Consider the following 21,202-nt stretch of genomic DNA (forward strand, 5'->3'; position numbering starts at 1 on the left):
TCGACGTAATGATTTCGATGCCTTTTTGCAGACGTTTGTTAATATTTCCATCGGGCAAAAACAGTGGAAAACAGTCACTGTCCGATAAACAAAATCGACAGACAAGATTGAATCTCGTTCGTAGATTTTCTAGCGTAAGTTCGTTCATTTCGCCGTTGCGTGTAAACTTGCTTGTGTTTGTTTATCAAATCAATAACACACGACGGAAGCCAGTTTTGGCAAATTTAGAATTGTTGACAATTTACAATTGACAGTTCTACTTGACATTAAAGCGCTTCTAATTTTTCCCCTTTTCTAATATAACGAAGAACTCATGTAGTTTGTATGGGTATCTTAAAAAATAATTTTTATACTAATCCTACGACATTAAAATACAAATTACAGGGTTTCGAATCATATAAGGGAATAGTTCAATCAGTTAGGGGAATGTTGCAAATCGGTAGGGGAATATTGCATGCAAGCTGTGGATGTTTGCAATCACTTAGGGGAATGTTGCAATCGATTAGGGGAATTTTGCAAGCGTACTGTGGAGCTGTCATCAGACGGTGGGTGCCGGTGTAAAAAGCTTCGAATTGATACCGATGATGTTTTTTTAAAACATCATTTGGAGTTGTTTTCGTGTGGGATTCTGATGTACACATGATAAACTAAAGAAATCCTGCTGCGGAGCCATAATTAAACATGATAAGTTAGTAAGATTGACGAAAACATTTTGAGGTATTTACAGCGGCACCCACAGTCTGATGACAGCTCCACAGTACGCTTGCAAAATTCCCCTAATCGATTGCAACACTCCCCTAGTGATTGCAAACATCCACAGCTTGCTTGCAATATTCCCCTACCGATTTGCAACATTCCCCTAACTGATTGAACTATTCCCTTATATGATTCGAAACCCTGTATTTGTTTTTGATCGAATTGAAAAAAAAAAGTGCATAGATTTAATATGGCGGAGGGAACATAAGCTTTTATGAGCTAACCTTCTGTCTTGTCATTTGCAGCAGAAAAAAATCTGGAGGACCACTCTTGTCCCGGCTTTCTGAAATATTTTGGAGAAAAACTGAAATAAATTGGGATTAGTCAGCAAAATAAAGGAATATCTAGCACTATGACGGCGTTTGAAGGTTGGTATAGTATGAGCTTGCTTGTAATCTGGGATTATTTCTAATTGATACGTTTGCTTTGTAGAATTCGGTGTTATGCCGGAGATTGCAAAAGCTATCGATGAGATGGAATGGATGTTGCCAACCGATGTCCAAGCTGAAGCGATTCCATTGATTCTGGGCGGTGGCGACGTACTAATGGCAGCTGAAACGGGAAGCGGCAAAACCGGCGCATTTTGCTTGCCGATTCTGCAAATCGTATGGGAAACGCTGCGAGACATTAAGGAGGGTAAGACGTGCAAAACAAGTTCCCACAAAGGGCAACCTTGGACGTTTTCGTATACCGATCGTGGACAGGCGATGGCTATCACGCCGGACGGTTTACGCTGCCAGTCGCGGGAATTTAAGGAATGGCACGGTAGTCGATGTACCACAGGTGTCCGCGGAAAGGGCAAATACTATTACGAAGCAACAGTGACAGATGAAGGGCTGTGTCGTGTTGGTTGGTCCACCGAACTGGCCAGTCTGGATCTCGGTACCGATCGTTTCGGGTACGGCTTTGGCGGAACAGGAAAAAAATCCAATTGCAAGCAATTCGATGCGTACGGGGAATCATTCGGAAAACAAGACGTCATAGGATGTATGCTTGATCTAGATGGCAGAGAAATAGCTTTCTCTAAAAACGGAACGTCCCTCGGTACTGCTTTCAAGCTGAGCGAAGCAGATGCAAAAAACAATTCTTACTTTCCTGCCGTTGTATTAAAAAATGCAGAAATCGCATTCAACTTTGGCCAAACCGATTTTAAGTACCCGTTGCCGGCTGGATACGCAGCTGTGTGTAACGTTGCTAAAGAAAATTTGATCGAAAATCCCAACACTGGGCCTTCCGGTAGCGCTGAAGGAGAAGCTGCAAAGCCGAAGCCGAACGCCCCTCAGGCAATAGTCATTGAACCTTCGCGAGAGTTGGCCGAGCAAACGTTCAATCAGATTCGTAAATTTAAAAAACACCTCAAAGACCCGGTGGTCCGCGAACTGTTGCTCATCGGTGGCGTGAACGTGCGTGAGCAGATCGAAGTGCTCCAGCGTGGGGTGGACATAATCGTGGCAACGCCGGGCCGCCTTGAGGATTTGATCGGAGGCGGGTACGTGTTACTGAACAGTTGCCGGTTTTTCGTTCTGGATGAAGCGGATGGACTGCTGAAACAAGGGTACACTGAAATGATTGACCGATTGCACAAACAGATACCAAAAATAACATCCGACGGCAGACGGCTGCAGATGGTGGTTTGCAGTGCCACGCTGCATTCGTTTGAAGTGAAGAAGATGGCCGAAAGACTGATGCACTTCCCAACCTGGGTCGATCTGAAGGGCGAGGACGCCGTTCCGGAAACTGTGCATCACGTGGTGTGTATGGTGGATCCTCAGAAAGATATCAGCTGGCAATCCATGCGTACCCATATCCAAACGGATGGTGTGCACGCACGGGATAACGTGCGCCCGGGTTCGAACACTGCGGAAACGCTCTCAGAAGCTGTAAAAATGTTGAAAGGAGAGTACACTTTGAAAGCGATCGATGAGCACAATATGGATCGCGCCATCATCTTCTGTCGTACGAAGCTGGACTGCGACAATATGGAACGTTACTTGCGGCAAGTAGGTGGGCAGAAATACTCGTGCGTATGCTTGCATGGCGATCGTAATCCGAAGGAACGGAAGGTCAATTTGGAGAAATTCAAGAACAAGGAAGTAAAATTCCTTATCTGCACGGATGTTGCGGCCCGCGGTCTGGACATCACGGGGTTGCCGTTCATCATAAACGTGACGCTTCCGGATGAAAAATCGAACTATGTGCACCGTATTGGACGTGTCGGGCGTGCTGACCGCATGGGATTAGCGTTTTCACTGGTTGCTTCAGTGCCAGAAAAAGTCTGGTACCACGGACAGTGGTGCTCTTCGCGTGGCAAAAATTGCTGGAACACCGAGCTCACCGACGTGAAAGGATGCTGCATGTGGTACGATGAAAAAATGTACTTGGCTGAAATCGAAGATCACTTGACCGTAACCATACCTCAAATAGAGAAGGACATGAAGGTCCCACTGAACGAATTCGACGGAAAGGTGGTTTACGGTGAGAAGCGTATGAACACCGGAACCGGGTATAAGGACCACGTCGAGCAGTTGGGGCCGGTCGTCCGCGAGCTGGCTCGCTTGGAGCGAGAAGCTCAGACGTTGTATCTGAAAAGGTTGGCAGTTTAGGTGGTTACGATATAGGATGAATATGTAAGTCAACAACTGAAATCAAGAAATTAAAATACATTACAATTTATTCGACATCTTCTAATTCGCGGTGTTGTGAGTGTTCTTGCTTTAGCGCAGTTAAGGCATTTACTAGCGAGCTACCGAAAGAATTCACATATGACGAGCAAACGTCCGATAATAGCGCATACGGTGTTTCGTACCGAGTGTTGTTGGAACATTCGCGGGTTTTATCATTGTGGACATTACCTACAATTTGTAAGCCATCAGCGTTAAGTTTTACACACATCATTTTGGCACTTAGCGTTGTTATATTGATGTATGCTTCTGTGCGTGTTGCTGGCAGGAGCTTGGAGTGCGAGGCTTCTTTTACGTGTTCAGCGATGTCCCGTATGACGGATTCGGCTTCCTGGGCCCAATCAATAATATTACCATCACCATAGTTATAGTACTTTGAAACGGAGTCGTTCATTTCGCTAGAATAAAAATGATTGTCCCAATTTTAGTTTGGCCATAGATACCTCGAGGAGACTCCCGCAATCCTTACCTTTCCTGTACGATTTTTGTCAATGTTTTGATTTTTTTTTTTTGATACAGCTATCTCGACTTCCCACTTCCTCCTTTTCTATGTTTACCACAGTAATTTTACCACAGTTGTGTACAGCAAATCCAGAGCGGGAAACACAGCTAGAACGAGATGCAAGATACATCGAGAACTCAACTGTGAATGAAAACCCGCAGCTGTCAAACAGATGACACGGCAGCCTGTAGAACCAGAGTAACCAGAAATACCGATGTATATATATATATTTGTGGCAAAGTGACCAGCAATACCGATGTATATATATATATATATATATAATATATATATATATATATATTTATATATATATATATATACATGTATATATATATATATATATATATATATATATATATATATATATATATATATATATATATATATATATATATATATATATATATATATATATACAGGTGTCCCCCGAGATACGACTGTATATGGGACCGAAAAAAAGTCCCAACGCAAGGCGTAAGTCGAAAAAGTCGTATGTCGAATATCTGTCAATGTAAAGTTTATAACCGAAGTTGAAGAGTCGAAATCTATGATATCGTGTTTTTATTTGAAACAATGTTCGATAATGTATTAATTTTACACAAAAAGTCGTTTACACGATATAGATATTCAATATCGGGTAGTTGTGGAATCTTTGGAAATTTGTGTGTAACGGTTATCAGCTCAGAAATTCAAAAATATACCTCAATTTCTTCTCGATGACAACTTTTCACTGTCAAAATCAAAATCGTCGTATCTGCGAATCGTCGTAACTCGAGGGGGTCGTAACTCGGGGGACGCCTGTATATATATATATATATATATATATATATATATATATATATATATATATATATATATATATATATATATATATATATATATATATATATATATATACATGTATATATATATATCTAGGGTTTGAAGGAAAAATCGCAATTTTTTAATCATTGAACTATAAAACTCAGCCAAACAATAACATCAATCTAAATAATCTAGCGAAAATCTAATGACAGCACGTACGATAAAATCGTATCCCATAGAGCACTGCTGCGGCGCTAAGCGGTCGCGTGGAGCCCCAAGAAAAAGAACTTGTCACCACTGAGAAAAAAATGTGCATCTTAGGGCGATGGCAATGCTCATCGGATGCGATTTCATCGGACGAGATTTATATGGGATTTGACAGATAACGTCGGACGTGCGATTTCGTCGTTCGACGATATCTGTCAAATCCCAAACAAAAATTTGACAGGCCGTCCGATAAAATCGAATGCGAAAAAGCGTTGCCACCGCCTTTAGTCCTTCTTTGGCTTAGAATTCCAATTTTCAGATCGACATTTCAGAAAAATCTTCATTTGTGTAAGCGCTGAACCGAATCTAATCCATATCCTAGATAAAGGATGCATATTCTCGTGAGATGGAACTTTCATTTTGCGCTTTAGCAACCCCTTCCTCCCATCCCGCTTAACACTTCTTTCACTTTTACTTCTTTTAAGTTTCGAGTTTTAACTGTAGAGTTGGCAACCGCCCAAACAGCCAGAATTACTTAAGCAGCTCATTTTGGCACGCTAAAGATCGCTGCTCTAATTCGCCTTTTGCAGTAGATAAACAGCATCAAAGTTCTATGTGGGTCTTTCAAACAGCGCCTAAGCAGCTTCCTTATGCCACGATGCCAGGGATTATTTTTCTGAGTGTTTTATTTTCAAGCAAGCGTCATCGATGAAATAAACAACAAGATTTGTTTCGTTTAAACACATATGTATATTTTTAAAACTTTTGTATTGATGAATTACACAAAATTTTACACAGTTTACTGATAATTCACAAACACTTCACTCAATATTCCTTCTTTAATTAACTTATTTAACTTGTACAGCAGCAATGAGATGATTGACGGCGTCTCTCTTTGACACTTTGACAAGATCCACCTTATACCGATGCCATGCATTAAAAAGCTATAAACTTCCACCAAGTTCGATACACACTCTTAACAAGCCTTAAAGTTCTATCATGAACCCTACACATAGTGCTAATCAGCCGCAAAGTTCCAAAGAGTACCATGTGCTCCATAGTTCCGCAAAGTACCGCTTCATCTCTTAATCAGCCACAAAGTACGATATCGGAACGATTTTTCGTTAAACAGCCCTAAATCAGCTATAAAGTACGAGCTGGCTTTTTAGGCGGCATACCCGGGTATTCCACACGTTTTGATGCAAAAAAGTGACGATTTTCATAGGTAAACAATGCTTTCTATATTTCAATGCTTTAAGCAAGTAATGCCGACCATATATTCTCTTCTATTTCATTTATTCATTAAGTTTTTTTTCATTTTATTATAAAAATAACGGTCAAATTGAAATTTGGAATCGCTTGAATTTGACTCGAAAATAAGCACAATACGAAAAAAGGAAGAAGAGAAACGTCATTCTCCATACAAAATGTATGGAATACCCGGGTATGCTGGTTGCCAACTTACGTGGTAAAGTTTAAAAAAAATAAAAATAAAATACTTACAGGCTGTTTAAAATTACAACTTCATAAAAAAATCATAAATTAAAAGTTGGGAGGCTACGAAAAATTTCAGGTGAATAAAAGCAATGAATCAAAAGTTATTGCAGTTCGAAGTTGAAAAAAATACCCTGGTATCCGGTTGCCAACTTAAAGGTTAACCTACCGAAAACTACCGATAAAAATGTGTATGCGCCTACTGAAAACCGCCAAAATAATCTGGCCACACTGTGTACAACTACATACAAACTGCCCCTCATAGGAGGACACAATAATTTGTTCTGCTACAGAAGAAGAAGTTCAACGTCGATACCATCCGCTCGTCGTGAATTTAACAAATTCTAGGTACTTGATGCTGCTTTTACTTGAAAATTATTAATTTCCCTCAAAGTTATCGTCCCTTGTCAGTGTCTGAAAAATCCCTATCCTGATCGCTGCCTGCTATCTTCGTCAAAAGGCGGACGAACTTCCAGTGTGGTCTTATTTGTTGTGCTGTGCAAAAATTCGCGAGCCGTGCGTGTATGGCCGTACGTCCAACGTTTTACATGAACCGTGTAGTTTGGGAGATTGATTGTCAGCTGAGTGTAAAAAAAAGATTGTCCAATTGCTCGTGAAAGCCAGTATTTCGCTTAACCGTCGACGGCATCTCTTGTTTGTTCATAAGTGGCCCTCCTGCAAAGGACCAACAGGGAGAACTGCTGGCCTACTGAGTGTAAGTGTAGCTACATTAGGATCCAGTGAATCGTGCGGTAGTTTGTTTTCTTTTCTGCTTACATATCGATTAATAGATCGGATGGAGAGAGTCTTTTTAATCTTGTGAGTAAACGAAACGTTCTTACATGAACATTACCCGTTGCCAAAAGCGTATCTGCAAAGATAAGAAAGTGTTTAGCCGTGATAAGAAAGGTATTTATTTTAGACTACGCCTTTTGCGAAAACTATTTTAACTACCGACGGTACACGCTGGCAAAGGTGTTGCAAGTGATGGGGGCCGCAATATCGATCGGGTCATTTTTTTACGGCTCATTTTCCAAAATTAGGCAGACAGGGATAGAGTGCGAGCGACAAACCGAATGTGAAATTGTGTCGAGTGTTTTTCAATGAGAAGCGACCGATGCGTGCTGCCTATCAATCTCGAGTCCGCATAAGTTGAAGAGCATTGGACTCTGAATCCGCTCTCAGCCAGTCATGCAAACGGAGGAGGATTTCATAGCCGCGCTGCAAGAAGATGATGATGCTGACTTCCTGCTGTTGGAAAGTTTGCAATGCTCCACAGACGACGACGAAGGATCGTGCAGTGGGGAAAAGACGCTTGGCAAGGGTTGGCAGGGTGCACTATTTTTATCTCATTCAACCACACTGCCTATGGCAGCGATACGCGATGGTGGGATGAGAATGGGAATATGTGCTACGATTAGGTGGAATTTGCACATACGAATGACGGAAGCTGCGAGTCACGGTAATAGATCGTATCGGCCGTCTGTAATGTGCATCGATTGGTGGCGACGGCTCTGCTGCGATGCGGTCGGCATCATGAGAAGATGGTGCGTTGCACACGCACACAACAGGGGGAGAGAACTGCAACATTCTCTTGCTTGCAACCTCACTCGAACCTGACCGTCTCTGCGCACACATTTCCAAGGTCAATGCTAATGCTGTCGGTGGGAATGGGGCTGATTTCGGGAACCACTGTTGTGGGTACACTGGATCAAATGAGTGTTTTGCAGTGTTGTTCACAGTTTGTGGTAGCGTCGTTGTACGGCTGTTTTGATGTACAACAATCGAATCTTTTCTTTTAGAGACAACGTTCTAACAAACCAACGATAAGATATATCTGGTGGTGTAGATGTTTTTTCTTTCGAATTTGTTGGGTTCAGCAGCAAAATTTAGTATCTAAAACCAAACGAAAGTTATTCATACGTGAGTAGTAAGACGGTAAGCGTATTCTCGCCAAAGATAAGATAAGCCAAAATCATGGATGGAGCATTTTATTTCAGGACGCAAGCAACCAAAACAGTTTGATTTACTTTGGTAAATGAAGATGAATTTGCGTGTTTCCTTGCCCGATGCATTCAACCGAACGGCTCTAACCTTGAGAGTAGAAAATACTGTGTTATCGGATCGGTAATTTAACGCAATTCACAACAACCTAATAATTACACTGCGCTGGTGCTATTTTCCCTCACAGACACTTCCGTCTTAGAAACACGAGGCTTTTCATTTAAAATATCTTTGATGCTTTGTTGATCATGAGGTTTTCAAATGCTTTTTCAAAAAAAAAAACATGCCTTGGCGATAAATAATGTGAACTGGATTCCGAAAATATTCCATTATAAACATCATTCAAATACCAAGCCCAATTTTACAAATCAACCATTGCCATTGGACGTTTCTGGAACGCGGCCGATAATGCAATGCTCTCGAGAATGTTCAAATTTGAAGTTAACCCAAATGCAAATGCTCTTGAACATGCGAGGCAAGCAGCGATATGCGAAGCCCAGACATGGTTTTGATCCCCTTACCCCTCGACAATGTCTGTATTTGGCAATAGCAATGTTGAAGTAGTTGTATAGAGCTACATTCTAAAATATAATGTTGTTCCACATCAATAATTATGGTAACCTTTCATCGTTTGTAATTTCATGGTTCACTGAACGCAAGTCACTACTAGAGGTTTGTGTTGTATGGGTTTACTTAATGGATGATAAGTTACATTTTATATGCGTTCCCATGCTTACGCCGTTGCAAACCTTGCACTTATTCTATTCCTTCAAATTATGAATCTTTTTTTTGTTTTTTTTTTTTTAGTTGGTTGTAGGATTGTTAGGATTACAAAAGATTTAGAAATCCAAATTCAGGCCTACCCTTCGCAAAGGCATGGGCTGTTCTAGAGAAACAACTCTCTGGCGGAGAGCGTAAAGAAAGACATGGTTGGCCGTCAAGTATCAGAATAATCGGAATAATAATGTATCCATGGGTCTGGTGTAGCATCGATAAAGAGATTTATCGGCGACGAAATGTCTAGTATCTGCTCTAGTATATCCTGCGACACGCAAAAACTGCTCCGAGATAACTGTATGTTTTGGTACACATTTTTAACAAAAAAGAGAGGAGTAATATACATGCCATGTTTGTGGTAAATGATTGACTAATGATAATGTGTATGATGGTCTGGCTGCAAATACATTTATTAACTTTTGCTCAGCGCTACATACAAGGGACCAATATGTAAGCGTCGTTTGGGGCGATGCAGTTATACTATTCCAGACGATGTTGGTGCGGTACTGTGGCGTAAGAGCGCAAGCGTACGATTAAGAGTCTCCTAGTTCATATGAATGACGAAATTGGTGACGAAATCGTGCGTTTTAAAGCGCGCATTTGATTGAAATGTGGGCTGCGTGTGGGTATGTGTAAAACAGGTCCTTCATACAATGGTTAGAGACTGGTTCTAACCAACCCTGAAAGGTGCCTAAGTGCCGTGTGTCCACATATGCGTGTGCATAATTGCATAATTTGACTATTTGCTCCTCTGTATGTGTGTCTCTTTTAGGTTTGGCGTGATTTTGACCGCGCCGAAAGAGAGAGGATGCATGATTCTTATACTCCCTCAACACAATTTGACTGTTTGTATGAATGAATTTGCCGTTCCTCTTTCTTCCTGAAAGGTTTAGGAATAGAATGTATCACGTGACTGTTCGATTTGGGTTTCTCCTTGTTTTATTTCTTGTCTTGTTATGACCAATGATGTCAATGTGGTCGGAAATGGCAAAAAATTGGGCAGTTTTCCTAAAGCAGACATATCTAAACATGCAATTAAAGGGAGAATAGGACTTTTGTTAATTAGTTGCTCTTTGGGCTTAAGGGAGGATGGCTTCATGGTATCGCCTTTTCCACACGTTTACCTCACACAACCCATACTGCACAGTGTGAGCAAATCGTGTGGGCAGTGCACGATGCAACCCACATAAACAATATGTTTAATTTTTCTACCATAGTCTGGTTACGTTCGCTTTGCGTTGATAGTGTGTTAGTACCAGTTTTCATCGTATTGTAACGCCTGTTTGATTCATCCTTTGACAGAGAGAGAGAGAGAGAGAGAGAGAGAGAAAGAGAGAGAGGGAGAGAGAGAGAGAGAGAGAGAAGGAGAGAGAGGGAGAGAGAGAGAGAGAGAGAGAGAGAGAGAGAGAGAGAGAGAGAGAGAGAGAGAGAAAGAGAGAGAGGGAGAGAGAGAGAGAGAGAATAAAAAAGCACCGTGAACGAGCACGCACACAGCTAGAAATTAGTTCGATTCTATCGCGATTCTACTTACACGCTCTTTTTGAGAGCGAATCTTGCGCTTTACTGTACACAGGTTTTCTCACTTTTCCACTGAAAGCTTTGCGAGCAACCTCAATTGGGTTGACGTTAACTACTGCAAACTTCGGATGGCTGTAGTCCAAGTTTCTTGTCACAGTCCTTTCGAACGCGTCGGTCACGTCTGGAAAACGCTGCAAAGTAGCCGCAAGTGAAATAGAACCGTACAATTCTACTATTTAGCAATTTAGCTTGTCTGTGTAATTTCGCCTGCAGGATACGAGAACCTTCTGGATAAACGAAAAAATTAGCTGAATTACATCCATCGGTAGGGGTTCCAAAGTAAGTGAAAATGGTGTATTCACATACCCTGCCAAGTTACTTTGCAGTGTGAAATTCTTAGGGCACGGTTCCAAATAGTCCTTCGAGTCACATGGTACTTTTGTTCGATATGAACACTCGGTTTATAATAATCAAAAACACGATATAAAATAGTTTAGTATATGAATTTTCTCATTCATAAGGGGTAATTATAACTATTTTTTTATATTCTTTTCATGTACATTTCCTCGGCCAACAATATTATCTCACATCGTCTGACTGGATGCAATTGAATATTTGCCGGATTATCATGAATATACTTGTGCTGTTGTCCTTGCTGGAAACTAACATTCAATGTTGATGAATGCTACGGCAACGAAAAAAGGTTTTCCAACCATTGTTAATACGAGTATCCTCTGCAGCGTGAGCACACAGCGCCCTAGTTAAGTGATATATGTGCGAATGTGTCCGTGATACAGTGTAGTGGACGGTGCAAGTGTGTTGTATAATAATCAGTGTAGTAGGGACATATTGCTGGTGAAACTATCACGTTCAGAATCTTGAAACAGTGTCAAGTTTTTCTTGCCATCGCGTAAGGAAAAGAAGAACGAAACCATCAGTTTAGCCGTGTGTGTGTGTGTGTGTGTGTGTGTGTGTGTGCTGATATAAGCTGCTGACGACAAGTGCTTGCTCTGGTGGAGATAGCAAGGCGGAGGAGAGAAGGAAATAAATTTTGAGACGCAACGTTAATATAAAAATCTTCCACCATTTTCTCCAAAGGCGAAAACATGGCATTTGCGGGCCTTAAAAAGCAAATTAATAAAGCAAATCAGGTAATGTGGTTTGTGTTCAAGTAGGATCATTGCTCAAATTTATCCAAAAAATGATTCCTTACAAAAATTGGTTTCATGAAAATTTTTATTAAGACGCTCTTTTTTGTAACGCTTTTTATAGTTTTTAACTGTCTTAATCGCGTTACCGAAGATTAAGTTTAGCTATAGTGAAGTTTTTGAATTGATAGGAAATAGAATGTAGTAACATATGAAGACCGACGCGTTTTGTTGTAGAGAGCATGGTTAAAGCGAAATGTAGGTCACGACCAATTTGAAGATGAATGTAAAACATATTTGGCCTATCTGGGCAAGGTACAGTGTCGTGTCGTCTCAACTAGTTTAGCCATTTTAACATTACTTTATTATACAATTTGCCTACACCTTAAAATGAATATTAGAAAGTATTATTGTTAGAGAACAATATTCATGAGTATAATATAATTGTTTGCTACTTTGCCAAAGAACGTGTCAAAATGTTAAGCTATAGAATGTTACATTTTGTTTTATAACAAATGAATTTTAGAAAAGAATTACCGCTCAAAAGTATCACAAATTCTTTTTCTTTGTGCTGTAAAATTTGAACAAATACGTTGTGACACAAGGAGGCGCCTGGTGTTTTACAGCAAGAGCGCTTTATTGTTTTATATTTCATGATACTCAAAATTAACATACTACATTCGGGCATAATATGAAGATTGCAAATACTTTACTGTGAATTTGGCATTATTTTAGCATATTTGCACACTAATTCTTTCCTGGTGTTTCAGTATGTCACTGAAAAGATGGGAGGTGCTGAAGGCACCAAGCTGGACTTGGATTTCATGGAGATGGAGCGCGTAAGTTGTAAATGTATTACTTACCAATTACGGTGCATTTAACATTCGAATATATATTGCATCTCGACACAGAAAACGGATGTCACCGTCGAGCTAGTCGAAGAGTTGCAAGCCAAGACCAAAGAGTACTTGCAACCGAATCCGACAGCTAGAGCAAAGATGGCAGCGGTCAAAGGTATTTCTAAATTATCAGGTCAGGCTAAAAGTAATACTTATCCACAACCAGAAGGTATATTGGCTGACTGTATGCTGACGTATGGTAAAAAGCTTGGTGAGGACAGTATTTTTGGTAAGTACAGCGCATACCGCCGCGTTTTATTTCTTTTCACATTGCACATCTAAATGTAAGCGACGATATTGTTGTTTTTTTTTGTTTCAATGTATTTCTTTTCCATTAAATTCGTTTGGTTGCATTCATACATCACAGGTGCATACAATCCGTTCATTGAATGGCCTATATCTTTCACAATATTAATAATAATAATAATAATTATAATCCATACCCCCACCTCCCTCCCTCATTGTTAAAAGATTTGAAAAAGTATGCAAATATTAAATTGAGCATAAGCTCTGGAAAACCATAATAGCAGATGAGTTAAATAATCGGTCAAAGAAGGAAGGAGTACACATTTTAAAATTATTTAATCCTATCTTTTGCTAATTTTATTCATACAAGCCACTTAAAAATGACTGAAGGACATTAATGTATGTATTTCTCCTTCTAATTCACAAAGTTGAGATTGGACAGCCTCTCTGCATTAGTTTAACTCTTGTACTATTCTTTTATCCTCAAATTTTTAGTAGAATATTTAAAAATGTAACGGTACGAATTTAGCCATTTTCAACTATAATCCCTCGTTAGATGTTTATTCTCTATCCTTTTCTCTCCCTTTCTCTCTGTGTCATACTTTGCTAAATGCTTAAATGCACACCCGATGAATGTTATTCTGAAATCTCTATAAAGTCACATAACTCGACTATCGTGTAGTTTACTGCTAGTATATTGAATGCATTCTTTATTTCATAAACATTCATTGAAAACAGACATATAAAATTGGTAAATGATTCACATAAAGTACGTGCCGCTTTGTTTGGTACTGACGTGTGAATATTAATACTTATAACTGTATCGTCCTCGTCTAGTGTACTATTTTTACTATCTTTTTTTGTTATAAATTGTATTTTTTAAGATACACAATGCATAACGTGATGTCACTGAATATAGTAATAATGTTAGAACACATTTCTATACCATTGAATGTAGCTTTACCAAATTATTTCGATTTAATAAACTAATATCCTTTTTTGTATCTTTTCACTCCTGTACATTTCAAATGGTGTATATACCGATATACCTGGGTCGTCGGTCCAACCAACACAACTTTAAATCGTCATTGATCGTGCCGAATTGGTTTTGTGTTCCTGCTTGGGGCATGCAAAATATTAACGCACAATTGCCTCCCGAACTATCCGTCTGTTTTCCAACCTATGCAGCGTCGGCGTTGGTCGAAATGGGCGACTCGCTCAAGCAGATGGCTGACGTGAAGTATTCGCTTGATGACAACATTAAACAAAACTTCCTCGAACCGCTCCATCAGCTACAGACGAAGGATTTGAAGGAAGTGATGGTAAGCATTGTATTTGTATGAAGCCTTTCATGGTACATTCCTCGTATAGGTATATAATATTGTAATTTGTTATTTTGTTCTTTTTGTTTCTTCGTTTAGCATCACCGTAAAAAACTACAAGGCAGACGTCTTGATTTCGATTGTAAGAAGAGGCGACAAGCCAAGGGTATGTATATTTATGTTTTATTCCCTATGTTCAACGATTCCTGATGACCAATTGTTTAGTTGTTGTGTTTAATTGCTACTTTATTTGTATCATTATTTTAAACACAGTCGTATAGGTTTCAATAGATTGAAAACATATTAAAATTTTCGATTTTTATTAGTTTAATAATGGTTTATATTTTACATTGTTTCGAGTTTGTATTTATGGTTTACTTTATTTAATTTTTATTTTCATGATCGCTGCTGTATTTCGAATGTTATGTTGTCGATTCCTGCCTAACGCACTGGCCCTTTTACACCGTCATCTTTACCCCTGCATATTATGGCCTAATGTTATATGTGTTCTGTTATTATGCTTTGTAATGCTATATGGGTTGTTAACTTTTGCTTTATATATTCCGTATTTTTTGTCTATATCTATGCCCCGGTACACGGCGGATAAATAATGCCTTGAAATAATGCCTAACAAAAGGTTCTCAAATTACAGACGATGAAATCAGGAGCGCTGAGGAGAAATTTGCCGAATCGCTACAGCTTGCACAGGTTGGAATGTATAATCTGTTGGAGAATGATGTAAGTTGATTTGAAAATGGTATAGTTTATTTTCTATTTAATTTTTGACTTCAAACATTACCATCCGTGTTGTGATTTGTCCACGTCCCATTAATTATCATGGTGCATTTACACTCACGTGGAACTGTTCTAATGTAATACATATTCGATGCTATGGATTATTCCTCCTACGCTCTTTATTAGGTTGAGCAGGTCTCCCAGCTGGTAACATTTGCCGAGGGAATGCTCGATTATCACTCTCAATGTTCTGAGATATTGAAAGTATTGGTGGAAACGCTGAACGAAAAGTAAGTAGTGCATTAATATAAGGTACGCAAAGCAGCTATTTAAATGCTCATTCGTGTGTTTTCTCCACAGGCGCGAGGAAGCTGCAGCAAGACCAAAGTCTGAATTTGTACCCAAGACGCTTGCCGATTTGAACATCGAAATGCTCGGTTCGCAGGATGGAATGAACGGTGGGCCCCATTTTCTTAATCCCAATAGGTTGAACAATTCCCATCACCACATGTACAGTTCCCAGCAAAATCTGTCCAATAACAAAACCAGTTCTTCCAATCACAACAACAATAGTAGCCAGTTTAACCGTAACCGACTATATGGCTCTCAGCAGAGCCTATCGTCGACACGGAGCGGCGGTACGTCAAGTGCATTTGGTGGTGTAGGTGGCAGAGCAGGCGACACAAGTGGAATTGATAGTATTAGTAGTGCTGATGGGTCTGACATGCGGCCGCCGTCTTACGGATCGTCCGTAGACAGCTGGTTAAATGCATGGGATCAACCGAATAATGGGGGTTATGCCGGAAACGGTGGTATTGGTGCAGGGTCTAAGCCGGGCAAGAGTACTACTACGTCCAACAACGGGGCCAACATTCGAAATAATAATAAAAACAGTTTTAGTTCAATGTACAGTACCGCTACTACCAATAGCACCGCAATGTTTGCTAACAACAACAACAACAACAGCAAGAGCATCTTCAGTGATCCTTGGTCAGGTGATTTGTTTTGAAATTTTTATTTTATCATTTATTTTTAATTTATTTACTTCATTTACTCGTACCAGTGAACAATGCGTTCTAGAATTGAAAAGTCTTACATGTTTATGGAATTCCAGAAACAATTATAAAATTTAATGTACGCAACAATTATAATATTGCGTTATGATCAGTAATTCAACCAAGGGATTGACATTTTGAAATAAGTATGGGAGAAAGAGCCGAATAATCATTCTACCTTAAACTAAATTCTAGAAATGTGGCGTTTGTAGAAGATGCCGCAAGCTTAACAAAAGATTTATTTCGCTTTTCGCATTATTGACTGGTACATTAAAGATATCTTACGTTATGCATTATACAAGTTAATGTTGAGTTTCGGGTTTGGATAATGTAACAACATTCTATAAATACCCATTTGTTGTTGTTTTGTTGGTTTAAAAATGTAAACAAGAAGAAGATACAATGGACAAATACACAGACGATAGACAGCATCGCTTATGTACAGAGATAGAACAACCAATAGTTTCGATACGCATTCCTCGCACCATAAAACGTTCTATATGGAAACTAAAATACACATACATATTAGTACTACAAGGAATCTTATTTCACTAGACCATAGATAAGCGTGAAATAAGGGCGATTTAACAAGGTGAAGGAAGATGCATGTAAAACGCTGGGTAGCACACCGATTAATGGATCCTTCCTACTACTATTCGTTAAATGTTCATGCTGGTGATGGGAATTTGCTTTACACAATAGTAGTATTCAGTGCATTTCAAATAGTATGTAAGCTAGCTATGAATGTTACGGAGGTTACGGATTCCCTGCGCATCCTTCGCTTCACATACTTCATTTACAAACATCATATTTATTGATTTTATTGATGCATTGGTAATTCACAACATTGCTCAAACTACAATTGCCAAACATTATTTAAATCATTTATTTTACCTTAGCTAAATTAACTAGCTAATTGAATCACGCAAAGGAAAACTGAAAGCTGTGTGGAGTAGTTAATGTACGCTAATAGTCGATAGAATTATTGTAGGCACATACTTCTATACATACCTATACAATCCATCATAATCTTGCTGGTGTTTGTTGAGTTCCCCTATTATCGTCCGATATAGAATCTTAAATTTCTCCATTTTTATAATAAACTCTCTGCTGACCGTGGCTTTGTGATTTTTCAATAAATTCACGTTGTGAGGAGGTCATTTGAAGAAAGTTATAACCTTTTTTTAGACGGTAATACACAGCAAGAGTGAATTTGAATTGTATTTATCTAATAACATATCCAATATATGTTTGCCTTGTGTTTTGAATGCAGAGCGCAGTGATTGTTTGTCACATAATTGTTTTTAATAATCAAAGTGCGATACAATTTTGCCTGCTTCAACTCTATGATGTATTCTCCACTACTCTATCCTGAGCTCCACAGCATTTTCTCAATTAAAATATCTTTTATATATAAAGTACTGTTTGTCTACTATTTGTCGATGAATTTGTGTCAGTTTGAATGATTGTTTATATATCTTTCTATATACATCTCTCTCTCCTTTTCTATTTATATAAATTTCTTTCTCTCGTTCTCTTCTCTCTCTCTCTCTTTCTCTCTCTCTCCCGTATTCTCTAATTTGGTCAAATCACTATAAAAAAAACTGTCGTCATTGTTTTCTTTACATAAATGTGTTTTTGCTATTTGTATGACTTACGTATCGCTAGGCGGTTCATCCTCTCATCTCAGTTCGCCGGTCAATAAACCGACACATCTGGAACTGTTGGGAAATGGTCAAGCACAGGCGCGTTCTACTAATGGTAAAAGAAACGAATGAATCATCTCTTTTGAATTTCAAAAACAACATTTTTAATTTGGCATACTTACACGAAATTAACACCTATTGTACAATGTGAATGAGAAACGTACTACTACTGTTTGGCGTGAGAGATATGATTTTGTAGCGTGTGTGTTTACAACTGATTGAATTCATTATTGTTTACTCACCAATGGAACGTCCGTTTGTTGCTACTGTTGCTTAATTGTTATTATACGTTTTTTGTTGTACGCTATCCTTTTTGTGTGAGGTGTTACTTTGTGCGGTGATTATTCGCCGATGTTGTTATCGTGAACATGCGTCTTTAATTAGATTGCTCTGTGTTTCGTTTGTTATGTACGTTAAAAATAGGGTTTATAGTGTGCAATTTATGTGAAACATGCCTTCCTTCATTTTTCTTTTGAAAATTGCATGCTTGTTGCGCCTTTCTCGTTTTAGTTTTGGTAGTGTAGAAACAAAATAATCAAAAAACCATCACTAGAGTTGTGTCAATTCACACATATTCACTCTCACTAGATATACGCATATAAGTTCAGTACGTAAAGTATGGCTGAGGTTAAATTTATCGTATATGTTTCGCTCACTATTATCCTAATTTATGCATTAACAAACTAACATGCTGAAGCCAGAAGAGATCGGTTAAAAATTTAGTCGCAGAGTGACTTTGCACAGTACTTTACTGCTGTAGGTTTAAGCTCAGATTAGACATATATATATATATATATATATATATATATATATATATATATATATATATATATATATATATATATATATATATATATATATATATATATATATATATATATATATATATATATATATATATATATATATATATATATATATATATATATAACAATATATATATATATATAACAAAGTGCTTAAAATTATAACACACATTTTTATGTATTGTAATGTTATTTAAATGTTATTTATATAGCTTCGCCATTGCCGTCTCCGATGCGTTCTCCCGCAAGAACACCGATGCCAACAAAGCCCACACAGCCATGCTGCACAGCATTGTATGACTTTGAGCCAGAGAACCCGGGGGAATTGGGTTTCAAGGTAAGCCAAGCTGACCTTGACGCTTCTATGCCGGACGTACTATAAACGCTTGTTGTGAAACTTTGTAGGAAAACGATGTCATTACTCTAATCCAGCGCGTGGATGAAAACTGGTTCGAGGGTAGCTTGAATGGACGAAACGGCTATTTCCCCCAGTCGTATGTACAGGTGACCGTGCCACTGCCCAGTAATTAAGCCAGCATACAGCAAGGACCTACAAATGATGTTACTACTCTAAACGAACGTAGAACGTAAATGTATGAAAAACAACAACAGCAAAAACAAAACGCAAACAACTAATTAAAAAAGATGCAAAGCAGAGCAGTCAAACGTAAAAGGGGGCCGATGTGCAAGAGCGACAGAGAGATCAACTCAAGCAGAGTTGAATTGGTCAAGAACTGAAGAAGAAAGCCTATGCTGTGCTTAACAACCAACGCATGGGCTGAGATGAAGACAGACATCTGAATAGCTAGCGCCAAATCGTTAACCCAAAACTAAAACAAACAAACAAAAAACATTTATAATCTATTAACTCCTCTCCTCCGACACTTGAAGTCTCCAAACCTATGATTACTAGTTTACATTCGGATAAAATGAAGCACTGAAAACGAAGAAGACGAAAAAAATACGTTCCTCAATGACTCTTCTAAATTGAAATTGAGATTACCAAATCATAATGACACGTTATGGATCGAATTAAATCGAAGCCCACGTCATTATAGATATGTTGCTAGCCAGCGAACATTTTACTATCTTACAAATACTAACGAACACGTTGCACACCCTCCTTTCTGGAGGAACTTTTAATCGAACAAACGTTCTGTTTCAGCAAACAATAACTTTTAAAAGCATATTCGCGGAGGCATCATCACGGTTTATCTTGTTTAATTTGTACTATTGCAATTATTTTACCCATGTTATGTTGTTGCTCCACGCAGTGATTTTAATTTTATAGCAGATTCATGATTCAATTACTATATCTGATCACTTTCTGTGTAAAAGAGTATCAATCGAATAAAGATAGGTTTTGGTTTGGGAATGAGAAATCGTGTAGGGAAATGTAAGCTTGTTTAAAGATCAATTCCTCCATTTGTTACAGTACAATTCAGTACACAAGTGTTGTTATGCATGAAGATTGATAGAATGTTGCTGTATGTGGTGTAGTTGAATCACTCGAGTTTGCCATAGAAATAGAATGCGAATGAAATGTTATGAGATTATTTAGACAAGGTTAGGTTTGCTAGAGGCAGATGCTCGTTCGTTTGTGGTGCTGTTACCTTAACGTTGTCCTTTAAATTGCGCATTTCGTTCAAATGCACCAATACACAGGTACAGGTACATAGATACATCACCACCACCATCACCTGTTGAACCTATTGTTGAGAATATGGGTTTGAGTTTTCCTGCAATGCCGCTACAGGTTTGTTGTACAGGCTATGATTATGAGCGCTCTCTTACTAGCATGTCTTATTAGCAGAAAGTTAGACAAATCATATGTTTAGTATCTGCGAAGGACTTTTCCGAAACATAGCATAAGTTTTATGAGTTGGTTAGCAAACTTACGCGTTCGGTTGGCATGGAATCATCACTAATTACCATGCAGTAGCCCCACAATACGCTCTTCATGGTTTATGTTGCCAGTTGGATAGAATTGCTCATAACAATTATATATTATGTTATATTATATATATATATATATATATATATATATATATATATATATATATATATATATATATATATATATATATATATATATATATATATATATATATATATATATATATATATATATATATATTTGTCGGGTTAGAGTATTATTTGTACAAATACACAATTGTATGTTATGTTTAGCGATCTTATTTTAAGTTTACAACCTCAAAGTCATTAGTTATGATAAAATGAAAATGTTTAAACCATCCAAAAACAGCATTTGTATTGAATGTGTTTATCTCGCATCTTTCTTCTATTTCCTCTCCCTTATGCATCCGCTCGGCGAGCGATATTAGGGACAAATTAAGCAATCCTCAGGCGTCCGAAAATACAACATGCGCACATACACTGGGCATGTAGAATGGATTGGTTAATGTATTCATACGAACCAGATTGGTAGTTGGTGCTTATCGTACTATTATTTATGTAGTAGGGTTTTGGTATGTTCCTTTCAGAACTGTTTGACTGTATGTTTAAATTATAAGTATAATGT

The 21,202-nt window shown here is 38.4% G+C and overlaps 2 protein-coding genes across 12 annotated transcripts; both read left to right on the forward strand.

Moving 5' to 3' along the window:
- Positions 1-916: 916 nt before the first annotated feature.
- Positions 917-3,452, forward strand: LOC121593712 (ATP-dependent RNA helicase Ddx1). Its single transcript, XM_041916310.1, has 2 exons — positions 917-1,124; positions 1,189-3,452. Exons 1-2 carry the CDS (start codon positions 1,109-1,111, stop codon positions 3,357-3,359), a joined length of 2,187 nt encoding a protein of 728 aa, XP_041772244.1. The 5' UTR covers positions 917-1,108; the 3' UTR covers positions 3,360-3,452.
- Positions 3,453-6,684: 3,232 nt separating this feature from the next.
- LOC121594251 (endophilin-A) lies at positions 6,685-20,055 on the forward strand. 11 transcript variants are annotated; one of them, XM_041917316.1, is made up of 14 exons: positions 6,685-6,792; positions 6,839-7,159; positions 11,017-11,082; positions 11,447-11,894; positions 12,662-12,730; positions 12,803-13,019; positions 14,225-14,358; positions 14,458-14,524; positions 14,996-15,096; positions 15,280-15,383; positions 15,454-15,551; positions 17,817-17,909; positions 18,873-18,997; positions 19,066-20,055. In XM_041917316.1, exons 4-14 carry the CDS (start codon positions 11,850-11,852, stop codon positions 19,189-19,191), a joined length of 1,179 nt encoding a protein of 392 aa, XP_041773250.1. In that variant the 5' UTR covers positions 6,685-6,792; positions 6,839-7,159; positions 11,017-11,082; positions 11,447-11,849; the 3' UTR covers positions 19,192-20,055. The 11 variants fall into 11 exon arrangements, with proteins under 11 accessions (XP_041773250.1, XP_041773248.1, XP_041773251.1 ...); XM_041917314.1 differs by having other exon boundaries at positions 6,688-6,792; positions 6,856-7,159; XM_041917317.1 differs by lacking the exon at positions 6,839-7,159 and having other exon boundaries at positions 6,688-6,792.
- Positions 20,056-21,202: the final 1,147 nt, after the last annotated feature.

Source organism: Anopheles merus, chromosome 2L (genome assembly GCF_017562075.2).
Source record: "Anopheles merus strain MAF chromosome 2L, AmerM5.1, whole genome shotgun sequence".
Classification (NCBI taxonomy): domain Eukaryota; kingdom Metazoa; phylum Arthropoda; class Insecta; order Diptera; family Culicidae; genus Anopheles; species Anopheles merus.